Here is a 17130-nt window from a genome sequence, read left to right as displayed (position 1 = left end):
TTACATAAATATATAACATAATTCTTAGAAATTCTCAATGTCTACCTAAAGTTAAGCAAAATAATAATAACTGTGATTTCATACTGTGTAAATATCTACTATCAAACTATTTTATATTTAAGCACTACTGATAATAAAAGCTTTCCAAGAATATTCTATTCCTCAGTGCCTCTCTGATTTTGCATATATTGTCTTCTGTGCCTGGAACATGCTCTTTTGACATATCTAAAGAGAAAAGTCCTATTATTCTATTGTATTTTATTTTATTTTTTTTTAATTTTTTATTGATTATTTAAAGCATTACATAGCTCATGATATATCATCTTTCATACATTAGACTCAAATTGTGTTTTGAACTCCCATTTTCACCCCAAATATAGATTGCAGAATCACATCTGTTACATATTCACATTTTTACATAATGCCATATTAGTGTCTGTTGTATTCTGCTACCTTTCCTAACCCCTACTATCCCCCCTCCCCTCCCCTCCCCTCCCATCTTCCCTCTCTATCTCCCCTGCTGTTGTTCAATTCTCTCCCTTTTTTTTCCCTCCCCCTTGCCCCTCATAGCCTCTTATAATTTTATGTATCCTTGAAGGTCTCCTACCATTTCCATATGCTTTCCCTTCTCTCTCCGTTTCTCTCCCCCCATTCATCTTTGTTTACTGTAGTCTTTTCCACATGCTCTTCCTTCCTGTTCTGTTCTTAGTTGTTCTCTTTATATCAAAGCAGATATTTGGCATTTGTTTTTTAGGGCTTGGCTAGCTTCACTTAGCATAATCTGCTCTAATGCCATCCATTTCCCTGCAAATTCTATGATTTTGTCATTTCTTAGTGCTGCATAATATTCCATTGTGTATAGATGCCACATTTTTTTTATCCATTCATCTATTGAAGGGCATCTAGGTTGGTTCCACAGTCTAGCTATTGTGAAGTTTTTCTGGTGCCCTTTGACTAACTTAGGGATTCCTTAATCCATATATCTTGGTACCTTTCATCTATTCCCAGTACAATAATCTTATTAAAATTAAAATATTTATATTAATTTTTTATTATTAGATTGGTACATATTTGGATGTACTTAGTTTCATTTTTGAATTCTCAGATCCTGTTATGGTTTAGGTAGGTGATATCTCCCCAAAGTGCATGTTTAAGACAATACAAGAAAATTTAGAGGTGAAATGACTGAGTTATGACAGCCTTAACCTAAATGGTGCATTAACCCACTTGGGTGGATTACCTGGGTAATAACTAGGTAAGTGGGAGTGGCTGGAGGAGGTGAGTAACCATTTGTGTGCCATTGGGGTTCATATTTTGTCCCTGGTGAGTGCACCAACCTTTACTAACCCTATGTACACCAAAAGAATGCGCTGCTAGAGTAGCCTATGTCCATCACCATCCCTGATCCAGTTTGGAGAGAAACCAGGAATATATGCCAATGTATTAACAGTAAAAGAACCAGCCCATGCTGGGCCATATGCCACCCTGGCTTCTGTTGCACAGTGCCATCTTCAAACCATATCCATCCTCAATCTCATAAAGTGGCTTTGATTACCATTCCAGCCTGGGAAGATGCTTATTGTACCCACCCACTTCCCAGGACTCTAGGAAGCTGCTTACTGGCTCTCCTAATCAACCAAAGGACTGAAAAAGCAACACGGATTTTTGAAATAACCATATCAGACAAAAAATAATGAAGAAAGCTTTATGAAATACAATTAAACATATTTTAAGTATTAGTTTTCCAGAAAGAGAAAAGAAAGGAAGGCATAGAAAAACCTATTTAATGAAATAGTCAGTGAAAATATTCCAAATCTTAGGGAAAATACAAACATCCATGAAGCTCAAAGAACCCCAACTGAATTTAGACAAAAAAAGGTTCTCTTTGACATATTATCGTCAAACTGGTAAAAGTACAACAAAAAAGATATTCTAAAAACAGCAAACAACAAACATCAAGTCAAATATAAGAGAATCACAATTGGACAAAGAAATTTCTCAGCAGAAACATTACAGGTCAGGATGATGTATTCAAGTTTAAAAGAAAAAACTTCCAACCAACAATACTATAACCAGAAAGTCCATAATTCAGAAATAAAAAAGAAATAGTCTTTACAAGATAATAAAGTACTACCACCAGACCATCCATAAAAGAAATGCTTAAAGAATCTCCACATAGAGAAGCAAAAGAAAAGTAACGACCCTATGGAAACATTTGAAAATATAAAATTCAACAGTATAGCTGATACACTGAGAAAGACAGGAGAATCAAACCTTATCAATATAGAACATCATCAAACCACAAAGAGAACAAAGGCTGTACAAAACAACAAGAAAAAAATAATAATGAAATGACAGGAGTTCTTACCTATCAATACTAGCTTTGAATGTAAATGGATTAAAATCCCCAATGTCAGGTTTTAAACTGACTAAAAGGATAAAAACATGAGAACAAATGATATGTTATTTCCAAGAAACACATTTAAACAGTAAAGACTCACAGAATGAAAGTGAAGAGGTGGAAACAAATATTTCACACAAATAGAAACCAAAATCAAGAAGGAATAACTATACCTATATCAGATAAATTAAACTGTAAGTTTTAAAAGGTACAAAGATGGGGTTAGTGATATAGCTCAAGAGTAGAGCACTTTTTTAGCATGCTTCGGTTCCTGGGTTCAACCCTCAGCATCATAAGAAAAAACACGGTAAGCAGAGACAGATGAAATCACTTTTAATAATAAAGAGATCAAGACAAAAGAAAACATAATAATTGTAAATATATATGAACACAACCATTGAATACTCAATCGTGTAAAAATAAACATTAGTGATAAAACCCAACACAGTGATAGTTGAGGATTTCAACACCTCACTTTCATCAATGGAAAGATTATATAATCAGAAAAATCAACAAAAAATCACATTTAAATGATAGGGTAGACCAAATAAAACTAAGAGAAATTTAAAGGACATTTTATCCACCAGGTACAGAACACAGATTATTTTCATAAGCACATGGATCTACCTTGCTCTTGAATAGTCAGAATTAATATTATCCAAATGACCATACTGCCAAAAGCACTATACAGATTTAATGCAATTCCAATCAAAATTCCAATGACATTCCTCATAGAAATAGAAAAAGCAATCATGAAATTCATCTGGAAAAATGAGAGACCCAGAATAGCTAAAGCAGTCCTTAGCAGGAAGAATGAAGCAGGTGGCATCACCATACCAGACCTTAAACTATATTACAGAGCAATAGTAAGAAAAACAGCATGGTATTGGCACCAAAACAGACTGGTAGACCAATGGTACATAATAGAGGACACAGAGAATAACCCACAAAATTACAATTATCTTATATTAGACAAAGGTGCCAAAAACATGCATTGGAGAAAAGATAGCCTCTTCAACAAATAGTGCTGGGAAAACTGGAAATCCATATGCAACAAAATGAAATTAAACCCCTATCTCTCACCATGCACAAAACTCAACTCAAAGTGGACCAAGGACCTAGGAATACAACCAGAGACTCTGCATCTAATAGAAGAAAAAGTAGGCTCTAATCTCCATCATGTGGGATTAGGCCCCAACTTCTTTAATAAGACTCCAAAGTACAAGATTGCGTCTACCTACAACTAAAAGTACATTTATATTTAAAGAAATATTAGAATTCTCCTTTTTTACAAAAAATGTACAATGGTAAAAGAAGCATGTTCTCCAAAAAGTGCAATTTAAACTTACTGAAGTCATAAGGGTATAAAAAATACATAAGATCAAATCATAATAAAAAGACTAGTAATTTATCAGCCTATAAGTTCAGAAGCAACTTTTAAAAAGGAAAAGTATGAAAGACAAATGTTTATTCAAAAACTTTTCAATTATCATATTAAGAAGACAAAAAAATAATTACAGACTCAGTTCTGAACATAAAAGTTACTTTGTAATGCAGATTGTATGTATTAGGGTGAAATTTCAGGCAATATTTGAATAAACATTGTTAAATCTATAAATGTTTTCTAATAACATTGAAAATGATTTTACATAATAAAGACTATGATGAAGGATATCTATAAATATCATATTAGATTTATAAACACTAATGAGAGTATCAATTACGAAGTACATATCACAAAATGAAAAATTATAAATTTAGATTTTCTGGCATTTATTATTTGTGAATAGTATTAGAACAGTTATTAAAAGGAAAGAAAAGTATTCAGCTAAAGATCTGATATGTCAGAAACTTTGTCCAGTCCCAACCAGTTCTCCATTTGCAGGATTTGCCTTTCTTTATCCAGTCTACTCCCTAAACCTTACATATATCCTCCATTGACTTTTGCCTTCTGGAATACTTGAAAGATTCTAGCAGATTCTCACTTTCTGAAGTTAAGTCTATTCAATCAGTTTGTTTAATCATCAAGTATTAGAGACCATTATTTGGAGGAATCAATAGCCAACAATTAAAACATCAACTTTTTGATTATTCACATATTTTTATTTTGTTTCCTGATACTATGTTATAAACCTACCTGTGACAGACACTGAAAAATGACTTAGATTATGAAATTAAAATAAATTGAAAATATATATTCAATAAAATAGGCTTGTAATTAACTCCAAAAGGAACATCTATTTTGCACTCAGAATTGACTTTTAAATTAATTATTTAAAAACACTGTTAAATATTTAATTCTCAATAGTTAGTATGGCAAGAATGAAGGAGTTATTTCATCCTAACTCTCATAAAAACAATAAAGACCTATTGCAAAAACATATTCTAAAATTCTGCAAGTTTAAACAGACCTCCTTCTTATAATTAAAAGGCTCATTACCTAAGAGATCCTTATTTATTACAGTCTAAAGTGCAGTATTCACATTTATTAAAATAAAATAAAATATCAATACTCAACTTTATTCAATCCCCTAGGCTTTCTTCTAAGCCTTTTAATAGCACCTGATTTTAATAAATATTAGGGGGTTATAATACAAGACTGTAACCAATTTTAAAACTTGGAGAAAAATAAATAAATTATATCTAAATGCTGTAGAGGACATTCGTTGATACATATTATTGAACTCAAATAATTCTCTAATAATTCTTTTTAAAATGTCAAATATATCTTGATAAATCTTCCTTGAGTAAAACAATTTGATTAGCCACTAATATGAAAAAACTATGAGAATAACATAATGTATACATTTTCAGAACTCTCTGGAAATCATTCTATTCTTGTGTCACTGCTAATAGTACGATATCATTGACAAACCTCATATGATGCTGGGCCAGGAGTAATCTCCTTGGTATCTTCAAACCTCTTTGATGCTTTAACAAATAAGGGTATGGGGCAAGATTTCCTTAAAACAGGATTGTATGCTGCAGGCCCTGGAGAAAAGGAAACATAAAAATCATAATAAAGTATGTATTATAAAATTACAGATTTGAGTCATATGTATGTTATTCTTAGGTTGGTACTCTTAACACATAAAGCTAGGAACAAACAATGTTGAGCCCATTCTTTCTGAATACTTAAAATCATTCAGTTCAGGGTTTTGAAACATAAAGCATAAAATGGTGACATCTAATTAAATGTAACTAAATGTAATACAGCAGCAACTTCCAAGAAGTAGAAAATAATACTTCCACAAGATACATATATATCATTAAAATAACACATAACTCCTTTATTTCCCAAATGTTCATTTACTTTTTCCATGAGGAGGTAGTTTTTTTGAGTTTCATTTGGAAATATGAATAGGATTTTTTTAAGGCAGAAAGGTGATTTAACAACACTCTGAGATTTAAACATAATAGGAACCAAGACACAAAGATGAAAATTCAGTGGAAAACTGGATGTAGTGAACACATTGAGTGGAACAGAGTCTAACCCTAAATAAGATTTTTATACATAAAACAATGAGTTTCAAATTGTATTCTAAAATGCCTCAAAATTCTTTGAAAGTGACCAGAGCAGGTTTTGCAGGTGAAGCCCAAGTAAAAAGGTTTGAACTACTTTTACTCAAAACATCTCTAGAGTTAATGTTTTCTTGAGTACAACTCATGTAAGATTTAACAAAAGATTTCTAGTAAAACAAAACACACACACATACGTGCACACACACATACACACACACAAATAACTTTTGAGAATCACTTCCATTGACAGTGGGCAGTTATTAAAAGTTTTAGATGAAAAGAGATTCATGAAGAAAGTATTAGTTTAAGAAGTAAAATCAAGCAGTACTTCATAGGATATGACTTCAAGATGACTAGTTTCAAGAACACTAATAATATATTTACAAACATTGGTAAGAGAATGGAAGAAAAACTTAAATTGTCTAAGAGAACAGACATTTAGTATGAAGAATGATTCAAAAAGGATAAAAATGAGCAGTGGCTATTAAAAGAGTAATACTGTGACAACAATAAGAAAATACATAAAGAATACAGTACTGTAGGAATATTATGAGTTGGGTTTCAATTATTTTGGAAAAAATAATAATGACATGATACCCCAAATAGTAATGTTCAGAAGACTATTGGAGATTGTTTGAAAAGCTTTGCAGAAAAGATGGTCTGGATGAAAAGAATGCAGCTAGTTGCTTAGTCAATGTTTAAAGTTTCAGTAAATGAAAGAGTAATGAAAGGAAAAAAAACAAATAAATAAAGACTGAAACTTTCAGGGCTATATATAAGAAAGGAAGAGAGAGGGGGCTGGGTTTGTGGCTCAATGGTAAAGCACTTGCCTAGCACATGTGAGACACTAGGTTTGAAACTCAGCACCACGTAAAAAAATAAACAAATAAAATAAAGGCATTGTGTCCATCTACAAATAAAAAATATTTTAAAAAGAAAGAGTGAGAGGAGTCAAAGAGGAAGATAAAGCAGTGAATAAAATCTGGCTAGTACAACCTCACTGAAAAAAGATAGGGAGAATTTAGGTTTTTTCCATTCATAGTTTAACCAACATTCATTGAGTGACTATCATATTCCAAACCTGGTATTTTGAGAAAGAGTGAGAGGTGTACCAAACCAAATGTTTCAAGAGAAAAGACTTCATAGGAAGACTTTTGTTCACTACAGAGCATATGGAATACAAAATTTCACCACATAATTGTTGCTGCCACATAACTGCCACACCCTATTTTTCAGTCCAAAACTTGGCTTATAACCTTTCATTGCATATTTGTCTCATGGTATAATTCTGAACCTCATACTGTTAAAAGATAAACAGAACAGTGATGTATTTACCAGTAGCATATGGAAGCACATTTGTCTTTTTACCCACTAGGTGCCTAGAATTCTCAGTGCATGTGCACTGTCAGCATATTTCAAAAAGCCAACTTGAATGGTTTGTTTGGAGCACTGGAGTACCACCAGTAAACATGTCTTTTATAAGTGGCACTGAGGATGCTACATCAGGTAATGAAACTAATGATAGTGGAACAGGATCTTCAGACACAGAAGATTAAATTGTGTAAGTTCATACTTTGTAAAACTATAGCATAGTAAATTTTCTTTTTTTTTATTTGTTGTTCACAACATTACAAAGCTCTTGACATATCATATTTCATACATTAGATTGAAGTGGGTTATGAACTCCCAATTTTACCCCAAATGCAGATTGCAGAATCACATCGGTTACACATCCACAATTTTACATAATGCCCTATTAGGAATTGTTGTATTCTGCTACCTTTCCTATCCCCTACTATCCCCCCTCCCCTCCCCTCCCAACTTCTCTCTCTACCCCATCTACTGTAATTCATTTCTCTCCTTGTTTATTTTTCCATTCCCCTCACAACCTCTTATATGTAATTTTGTATAGCAATGAGGGTCTCCCTTCATTTCCATGCAATTTCCCTTTTCTCTCCCTTTCCCTCCCATCTCATGTCTCTGTTTAATGTTAATCTTTTCTTCCTGCTCTTCCTCCCTGCTCTGTTCATAGTTGCTCTCATTGTATCAAAGAAGACATTTGGTATTTGTTTTTTAGGGATTGGCTAGCTTCACTAAGCATAATCTGCTCTAGTGCCATCCATTTCCCTGCAAATTCTATGATTTTGTCATTTTTTATTGCTGCAGAGTACTCCATTGTGTATAGATGCCACATTTTTTTATCCATTCATCTATTGAAGGGCATCTGGGTTGGTTCCACAGTCTAGCTATTCTGAATTGTGCTGCTATGAACATCGATATAGCAGTGTCCCTGTAGCATGCTGTTTTAAGGTCTTCAGGGAATAGTCCGAGAAGGGCAATAGCAGGGTCAAATGGTGGTTCCATTCCCAGCTTTCCAAGGAATCTCCAAACTGCTTTCCAAATTGGCCGCACCAATTTGCAGTCCCACCAGCAATGTACAAGTGTACACTTTTCTCCACATCCTCGCCAGCCCTTGTTATTGTTTGACTTCATAGTGGCTGCCAATCTTACTGGAGTGAGATGGTATCTTAGGGTGGTTTTGATTTGCATTTCTCTGACTGCTAGAGATGGTGAGCATTTTTTCATTTACTTGTTGATTGATTGTATATCCTCCTCTGAGAAGTGTCTGTTCAGGTCCTTGGCCCATTTGTTGATTGGGTTATTTGTTATCTTATTGTCTAATTTTTTGAGTTCTTTGTATACTCTGGATATTAGGGCTCTATCTGAAGTGTGAGGAGTAAAAATTTGTTCCCAGGATGTAGGCTCCCTATTTACCTCTCTTATTGTTTCTTTTGCTGAGAAAAAACTTTTAAGTTTAATTAAGTCCCATTTGTTGATTCTAGTTGTTAACTCTTGTGCTATGGGTTTCCTATTAAGGAATTTGGAGCCCGACCCCACAATCTGTAGATGGGAGCCAACTTTTTCTTCTATCAGACGCAGAGTTTCTGATTTGATATCAAGCTCCTTGATCCATTTTGAGTTAACTTTTGTGCATGGCGAGAGAAAGGGATTCAGTTTCATTTTGTTGCATATGGATTTCCAGTTTTCCCAACACCATTTGTTGAAGATGCTATCCTTCCTCCATTGCATGCTTTTAGCCCCTTTATCAAATATAAGATAGTTATAACTTTCTGAATTAGTCTCTGTGTCCTCTATTTTATACCATTGGTCCACCTGCCTGTTTTGGTACCAGTACCATGCTGTTTTTGTCACTATTGCTCTGTAATATAGTTTGAAATCTGGTATCTCTATACCGCCTGATTCACACTTCCTGCTTAGAATTGCTTTTGCTATTCTGGGTCTTTTATTTTTCCATATGAATTTCATGATTGCTTTATCTATTTCTACAAGAAATGCCGTTGGGATTTTGATTGGCATTGCATTAAATCTATAGAGAACTTTTGGTAATATCGCCATTTTGATGATGTTAGTTCTGCCTATCCATGAACAGGGTATATTTTTCCATCTTCTAAGATCTTCTTCTACTTCTCTCTTTAGGGTTCTGTAGTTTTCATTGTATAAATCTTTCACCTCTTTTGTTAGGTTGATTCCCAAGTATTTTATTTTTTTTGAGGATATTGTGAATGGAGTGTTTTTCCTCATTTCCATTTCAGAAGTTTTGTCGCTGATATACAGAAATGCCTTTGATTTATGCGTGTTGATTTTATATCCTGCCACTTTGCTGAATTTATTTATTAGTTCTAGTAGTTTCTTTGTAGACCCTTTTGGGTCTTCTAGGTATAGAATCATATCGTCTGCAAATAGTGATAATTTAAGTTCTTCTTTTCCTATTTTTATGCATTTAATTTCTTTCGACTGTCTAATTGCTCTGGCCAGTGTTTCGAGAACTATATTGAATAGAAGTGGAGATAAAGGGCATCCCTGTCTTGTTCTGGATTTTAGAGGGAATGCCTTCAACTTTTGTCCATTCAGAATGATGCTAGCCTGAGGCTTAGCATAGATAGCTTTTACAATGTCAAGGTAAGTTCCTGTTATCCCTAGTTTTTCTAATGTTTTGAACATAAAGGGATGCTGTACTTTGTCGAATGCTTTCTCTGCATCTATCGAGATGATCATATGGTTCTTATCTTTAAGTCTATTGATGTGGTGAATAACATTTATTGATTTCCGTATGTTGAACCATCCTTGCATCCCAGGGATGAATCCTACTTGATCATGGTGCACTATTTTTTTGAGTGTTTTTGTATTTGATTCACCAGAATTTTATTGAGGATTTTTGCATCTAGGTTCATTAGAGATATTGGTCTGTAATTTTCTTTCTTTGAGGTGTCTTTGTCTGGTTTCGGAATCAGGGTGATGTTGGCCTCATAGAATGAATTTGGAAGAGCTCCCTCTTTTTCTATTTCCTGAAATAACTTGAAAAGTATTGGTATTAATTCTTCTTTAAAGGTTTTGTAAAACTCCGCTGTATACCCATCCGGTCCTGGGCTTTCCTTGGTTGGTAGTCTTTTGATGGCTTCTTCAATTTCATCCATTGATATTGGTCTGTTCAGATTGTGTGTATCCTCCTGACTCAGTCTAGGCAAATCATATGCCTTAAGAAATTCATCGATGTCTTCACTATCCTCTATTTTATTGGAATATAGGTTTTCAAAATAATTTCTAATTGTCTTCTGTATTTCTGTAGCATCTGTTGTGATATTTCCTTTTTCATCCCGTATGTTAGTAATTTGAGTTCTCTCTCTTCTTCTCTTCGTTAGCTTGGCTAAAGGTCTGTCGATCTTATTTATTTTTTCAAAGAACCAACTTTTAGTTTTGTTAATTTTTTCAATAGTTTCTTTTGTTTCAATATCATTGAATTCCGCTCTGATTTTAATTATTTCTTGCCTTCTGCTACATTTGCTGTTGTTTTGCTCTTCCTTTTCTAGGGCTTTGAGTTGGAGTGTGAGCTCATTTATTTGTTGGTTTTTTCTTTTTTTGAGGAATGACCACCAGGCGATGAATTTTCCTCTTAAAACTGCTTTCATTGTGTCCCATAGATTCCAATATGTTGTGTCTGTATTTTCGTTTATCTCTAAGAATTTTTTGATTTCCTCCTTTATGTCTTCTGTAACCCATTGATCATTCAGTAACATATTGTTCATTTTCCATGTGATGTAGGATTTTTCCTTCCATCTTTTATCATTGATTTCCAGTTTCATTCCATTATGATCAAATAAAATGCATGGTATTATCTCCACCCCTTTATATTTACTGAGGGTTGCCCTATGGCATAATATATGGTCTATTTTTGAGAAGGATCCATGTGCTGCTGAGAAAAAAGTATAGCCATTTGATGATGGTTGATATATTCTATATAAGTCAATTAAGTCTAGGTTATTGATTGTGGTATTGAGTTCTATAGTTTCTTTATTCAACTTTTGTTTGGAGGATCTGTCCAATGGTGAGAGAGGTGTGTTGAAGTCTCCCATAATTATTGTGTTGTGGTCTATTTGATTCTTGAACTTGAGGAAAATTTGTTTTATGAATGTCGCAACACCATTATTTGGTGCGTAAATATTGATAATTGTTATGTCTTGTTTGTGAATGGTTCCTTTTAACAGTATATAATGACCTTCTTTATCCCTTTTGATTAACTTAGTCTTGAAGTCGATTTTATTCGATATGAGGATGGCCACCCCTGCTTGCTTACGAGGACCGTGTGCGTGGTATATTTTTTCCCATCCTTTCACCTTCAGCCAGTGTATGTCTTTTCCAATCAGATGTGTCTCCTAGAGGCAGCATATTGTTGGATTTGTTTTTTTAATCCATGATACCAGCCTATGTCACTTTATTGGAGAGTTTAAGCCATTAACATTCAGAGTTACTATTGATATATGGTTTGAACTTCCATCCATGTTTGATTGTTTATCCTTTTTTTAAAAAAAATTTAGTTTGTTTCCCCATGATTGTCTTTACCCTCGCCCTCTGTCTTTACTGAGGCACTTCCCACTGATGGTTTTGGTTATTGTTTTTCATTTCTTCCTCGTGTAGTGTTTTGCTCAAAATGCTTTGCAATGCTGGTTTTCTGGCTGCAAATACTTTTAACTTTTGTTTATCATGAAAGATTTTTATTCCGTTGTCATACCTGAAGCTTAATTTTGCTGGATACAGAATTCTTGGTTGGCATCCATTGTCTTTCAGTGTTTGAAATACATTGTTCCATGACCTTCTTGCTTTCAGTGTCTGTGATGAAAAATCCGTTGTTAACCTTATTGGTTTACCCCTGAATGTAATCTGTCTCCTTTCTCTTGTAGCTTTTAATATTTTCTCTTTGTTCTGTATATTGGATATCTTCATAACAATGTGTCTTGGCGTTGGTCTACTGTGATTTTGTGTGCTCAGTGTCCTGTATGTATCTTCAATTTGTATATCTGTTTCCTTTTTTATTTCTGGAAAGTTTTCTGTAATTATTTCATTCAGCAGGTTACTCAGTCCCTTGGTTTGAATCTCTGTACCTTCTTCTATCCCGATGACTCGTAAGTTTGGTTTTTGTATGTTATCCCATAACTCTTGGATGTTTTTCTCATGATTTTTTACCAGCCTTTCTGAGTTGTCTAGACTCTTTTCAAGATGATATATTTTGTCTTCATTATCTGACGTTCTGGCTTCTACTTGCTCCACTCTGTTAGTGATACTCTCAGTTGAGTTTTTAATTTGGTTTATCATTTCTTTCATTTCTAGAATTATTGTTTGATTATTTTTTATAATGTCTATCTCCTGATAAAGATGCTTAACTTCTTCTTTTATCTGTTTATGAAATTCATTCTCAATGTGTTCTTTCGCTGCTTGAATTTGCTGTCTTGTATCCTCTTTAAGGTTCCATTCCATCTGTCTAAGGTGTTCCTTGAGTTCTTTATATGACCATTTTTCTGATGACTCTAGGTCATCCTGAATATTTAGGCTGTCCTGCATTGTTTGTACTCCTTTTCTTTCTTGTTTTTTGAAGCTGCTCATGTTACTTCTTGTTCTGTTTGACTGCTGCGTTACTGTTCACTCCTGTAAATTAATTTGAGGCTCGGGAGGAAAGGTATTTGAAGGGAAGGGAAGAAGTCACTAGAGAGAATGAGAGTAGGCAGGTAGAATTCAAGGAAAGGGGGATAAGAAAAATGAAAAGACTAAAGAAGAAAAAAATAGGAACTAAAAAAAGAAAAAAATTTAAAAATCATAATAATAATAATAATTAAAATAATTAAAATTAAAATTAGTAGAAAAAAAAGAAAAAAATTAAAAAAAATATTTTGTAAAAAAAAATTAATAAAACATCAAGAAAGAAAAATGAAACTGAAAGAAAAACCCAAATCAAAAAAAAGAGAAAAGAAAAAGAAAAAAAAAAAAAAACCTAATAAATGCCGTCTTAGAGTTTGATTAACTTCTCTTCCAGTAGGTGGCGCTGTGCCCACCAGGTCAAGTTTCTCCTATCAATACGCGGGAACCAATCACTGTGCAGCAGCTCCTCCCAGACTGGGCGAGTCTCCAGTCCTGAGTGTCTAGGGCCTCCTCTTGTGTCTAGTCACTTCCCACTTTTTCTCTAGCCAGGCCCCTCTCAACACAATACTGGCTACATGCCAGGTCTGCTGCTCCCGGGAGCCCTGTTTTCATGAACGACTGGGCACACTCTTCCAGTTTGCCATTCCCTCAAACCCTATGTTTGTAGAGCTTGGGGCTGAGAATCCTCAGTGGATTTTACTTGCCCTCCGGTATCCACTTCCCCGTAGCTGGTGCAAGAGACCTCAGCAGTCAGCCCTGGTGGGAGTGGTAGTTCCACGCCGCGGGTGCCGCACCACCTCTGGTTCCCTCAGGCTGGCTGTAGCACTCACGGGAGAGCTGGGAGGGGCCCTTAAGGTTTCCCCGATGTGTGGAGAGGGAAGGCTAGGGGATCACACACCTGTAGCTGCAGGTTTCAATGAAGTTATCTCCTCCGCAGCAGTCTGATGACATCAGTTCTCTGCCATAGTGGTGTCTCTTGCAAATGGCGACAGTTCGTTTCCCTTTGCCGGGCAACCAATGCAACGGGTGGGTCCTTACTGTCTCTCCCAAGCCCCGTTTCAAACCTGTGGCCACTACTTATGAAGTCTCGGTAGGCATTTACCTTCGTAGGATGAGAAGGGCTGACCAGTTGTTTCAGCCGGATGGATCAATGCTGAGTCATAGCTGTTTGTCTGCGGGAAGCAGGTGACCGGGAGTTTGAATTCAGCTGATCAGGGCTCAGTGCGTGTTCTCGGATCACTTGGATTTTAAATTGTCACTCATCTTATCCGGTGTTTCATTTAACTCGGCAGCTCACTCGCGCAGTGAAGAGTCTGCTCTATGGTGCTCCGCGGGAGGCGGCGGCGGCGGCTGCGGCGGCGGTGGCCTTCGGGACCCCCGGGGAGGGGGTGCCGGTTGGGGAAGGGGAGGCGGCACCTCGGGGCCGCGCGGGCCGGGTACCGGACTCGCGGGAGAGTGGGTGGGGTGGGGGAAAGAAATTGAGATCTAGATTTAGAGACTGAGCTTGGGAGGAGAGACAGCTGGGGAGAAGCAAAGTGGAGAGGCGGAGAGGAGAAGGAGATGGGGCCGATAGAGCGGTGCGGCTGGGGCTGCAGCCTTACTGCTCGCGCTGAAGTCATGATGGACTCCCTCCGCCTTGGCTGGATTCGTGGCGGATTCACTCCACCTAGGCTCCTTTCTTGACACGGTGCTGGGTTTTTGTCCACAGATCTCCTTTAATGATCTTTACCTCATCTTTTCAGACGCGGCGGCGCGGAGCACGGAGCGGCTTAATCACTTCCCGCCGCCATCTTTTCAAGAGTTAGCCAGTACATTTTCTTAAGTGTAATATTTTGGCCGAAATTCACAAATCAATAACAACTAATGTGTTAACTTTTATTTCATATGGGAAAAATCCTTGCTAAACTGTCACAAAGAAATGATGTACACCAATTTGGACTACCTCATTTTAATGTACATTTAAAAGCATTCCATGCATCTAATCTTGTGCCAAAGACTGTTTCATAATAAATTATATTAAAGTAATACCAGCACAGTTTTAAAAAATAAATTTCACATAATGGTGGCATCCTACTTTTTTTGCAAAAAAAAAGTTGGCATAATATCTGCAATGATAACATGGTGAAATACATAGGGTATATAACTACAGAATAGTATTGATGAATATAATTAAGGGAAATTCAAGAGACACTATGTGAAGATAAAATAAAATCTTTGAGCACAGAATATTGATAATGAACACAGTGAAACAACAGAGTAGATATAATGATATTAATGGAATACAAATGAATGCCTCTCTCTCTAAACAGCATGCAATTCAAAGATACCTACTCTAAGAACACATTCCTGTTGCTACATAAAGTAAAAAATGTTTTAAAATTAGATGGTTCATATGGATCATCCTAAGGGTTTTGTTTTATTAATATAGAATATTTCAAAATTTTAAATAGAAGATAACATTGACACTGTAGTCTAATCTTTCTAATATAAATTAAATAATGGTTTAGATATACAAAGGTATAAAATTTTTGTAAAAAGTTAATGTATTTTGATATATCTGTAGAGATATTTTTGTGTGTTTATTTATACAAAATATCTTTACAGATAGATTATCATCCACAAATTAATTATGTATGGAAAAATGTATCCATTATTGAGTACCTAGAAAAGACACAAACTGTCATCAGGAACTCAATGTATAATTCCACAGTCAGTTAATTCAAACTTTCAACAGTAACCGAAATAATTTATAAAGATTAGTGCAACAGGTAAGTCTGTTATGAAAACACTATTGTAAAAGTAAGTTTCATTTTCAATTGTCGAGAAATATAGTCTACCTTCTGCTCTTCCCAGCATGCTACAGCAACTGATAAATATGAACATTCATGGCTATAACTTATTAAAACCAAATAAATTATTCAAATGTTGTCATAGTAGAATTTTTTTTTATATCTGAATTCCTTTGAGGAGTATTAAGTGAAGCAAAACTTCCTTTAATATTCATCTTGGTACATTTTAGCACTTAGCCTGCTTTAAGCTACAGAGTATTAAAAAGGGTTTATTTCACTTAATCTTAAAATATATTTTCAATTACATATTCTACTGCTTATGTGATACAGGTCAAAGACTTACATTGCTTCACCAGCTCTGATTCACAGCTGGATTATGCAGAATCTATCTTCTATTTATATATAAAAATACCACATTTTAATCACAGGTCATGGAAGAAGAAAACTTCTCATTCTAAACCAAGCACCTATGAAAAGTCTGCCTGAATCATGACTAGTATATAATAGGAAACTCAAGAGCAGGTGATTCTTATAATTACATCTTTTCCAGCCCTATGCCAACTCAGTCTTTATGAAATGTCAACCAATGCTACAGGGCAAAAATGGAAGGTAACAGGAACAATGAGTAATTTAAAATAAAAATCTATGTTCCTGGCCCTTCAATATGTCCACTTTGGTACACTATAGTGGACACTAAAATAACTTCTATAAAATCTCAAATTTAAAAAAAATCACTGTCTTCATGAGCTAAGATTTTTAAATCATGCATTCGTTATACTTATGAATACTGAGCTCACTTTTCATGTGATAGTGACAGAAATTGACTAAAAGTGAATATTCCATACGAGAGTGTCTCTTTATGAATTAAAAAGCATTTAGAAAATTGTTGAAATGGCATGGCTTTGAAATGCTATGTAGATAGATTAAATTCTTATAGGACACATTTTCTCTCACTGATTTTATTTTTCAGCTTTACAAATAAAGTAACAGCAAAGACAAAAGGTTAATATACAAAGAAGTGTTACAAAAGTCAGAGACTTTAGATTTAAAGGTCTTCTACTGCTTCCAAGACTAGGTTTTATTAAATGGAACTTCAGATTATGACCACTGATTTACAGAGTCTATGAAATTGAGATTGTAGGTAATAAGAAAAAAAAAATAAATTCCAATATTGCATAATTTTTAAATAAATTTTTAATATATTTACCATCCAATTAACTTATCTGTCAAAAACCAAAATGATATTATATATTTTAAATAATAAAAAAAACTTTAACTCCTTCTTTAACTGTTTAAGAATGATATCTTAAAGTTACATCAGAATATCCAGGAATTGTTACCAATACCATCCTTAAGAAATGGAATATTATAATACATTCTAAACTAAGCAGACTGAGAAATGCAACTGTTGAAGTCTATCTAAATCAT

At 34.7% G+C, this 17130-nt stretch overlaps 1 protein-coding gene across 1 annotated transcript in view; it reads right to left on the bottom strand.

Annotated features, from left to right (window-relative positions):
• Window positions 1-5264: 5264 nt before the first annotated feature.
• Window positions 5265-17130, bottom strand: part of STPG2 (sperm tail PG-rich repeat containing 2) — a gene marked incomplete at both ends in the record, with an annotated part of 313074 nt that continues 301208 nt past the window's right edge. The window contains one exon of the mRNA XM_081304686.1: window positions 5265-5392. Within this exon, the coding sequence (XP_081160812.1) occupies window positions 5265-5392 (128 nt within the window). The remainder of the gene's footprint in view (window positions 5393-17130) is intronic.

This window comes from Spermophilus citellus (assembly GCF_964194105.1).
Source record: "Spermophilus citellus genome assembly, chromosome: 8".
Taxonomy (NCBI): Eukaryota; Metazoa; Chordata; class Mammalia; order Rodentia; family Sciuridae; genus Spermophilus; species Spermophilus citellus.
This window is presented reverse-complemented; position numbering and strand designations above follow the sequence as displayed.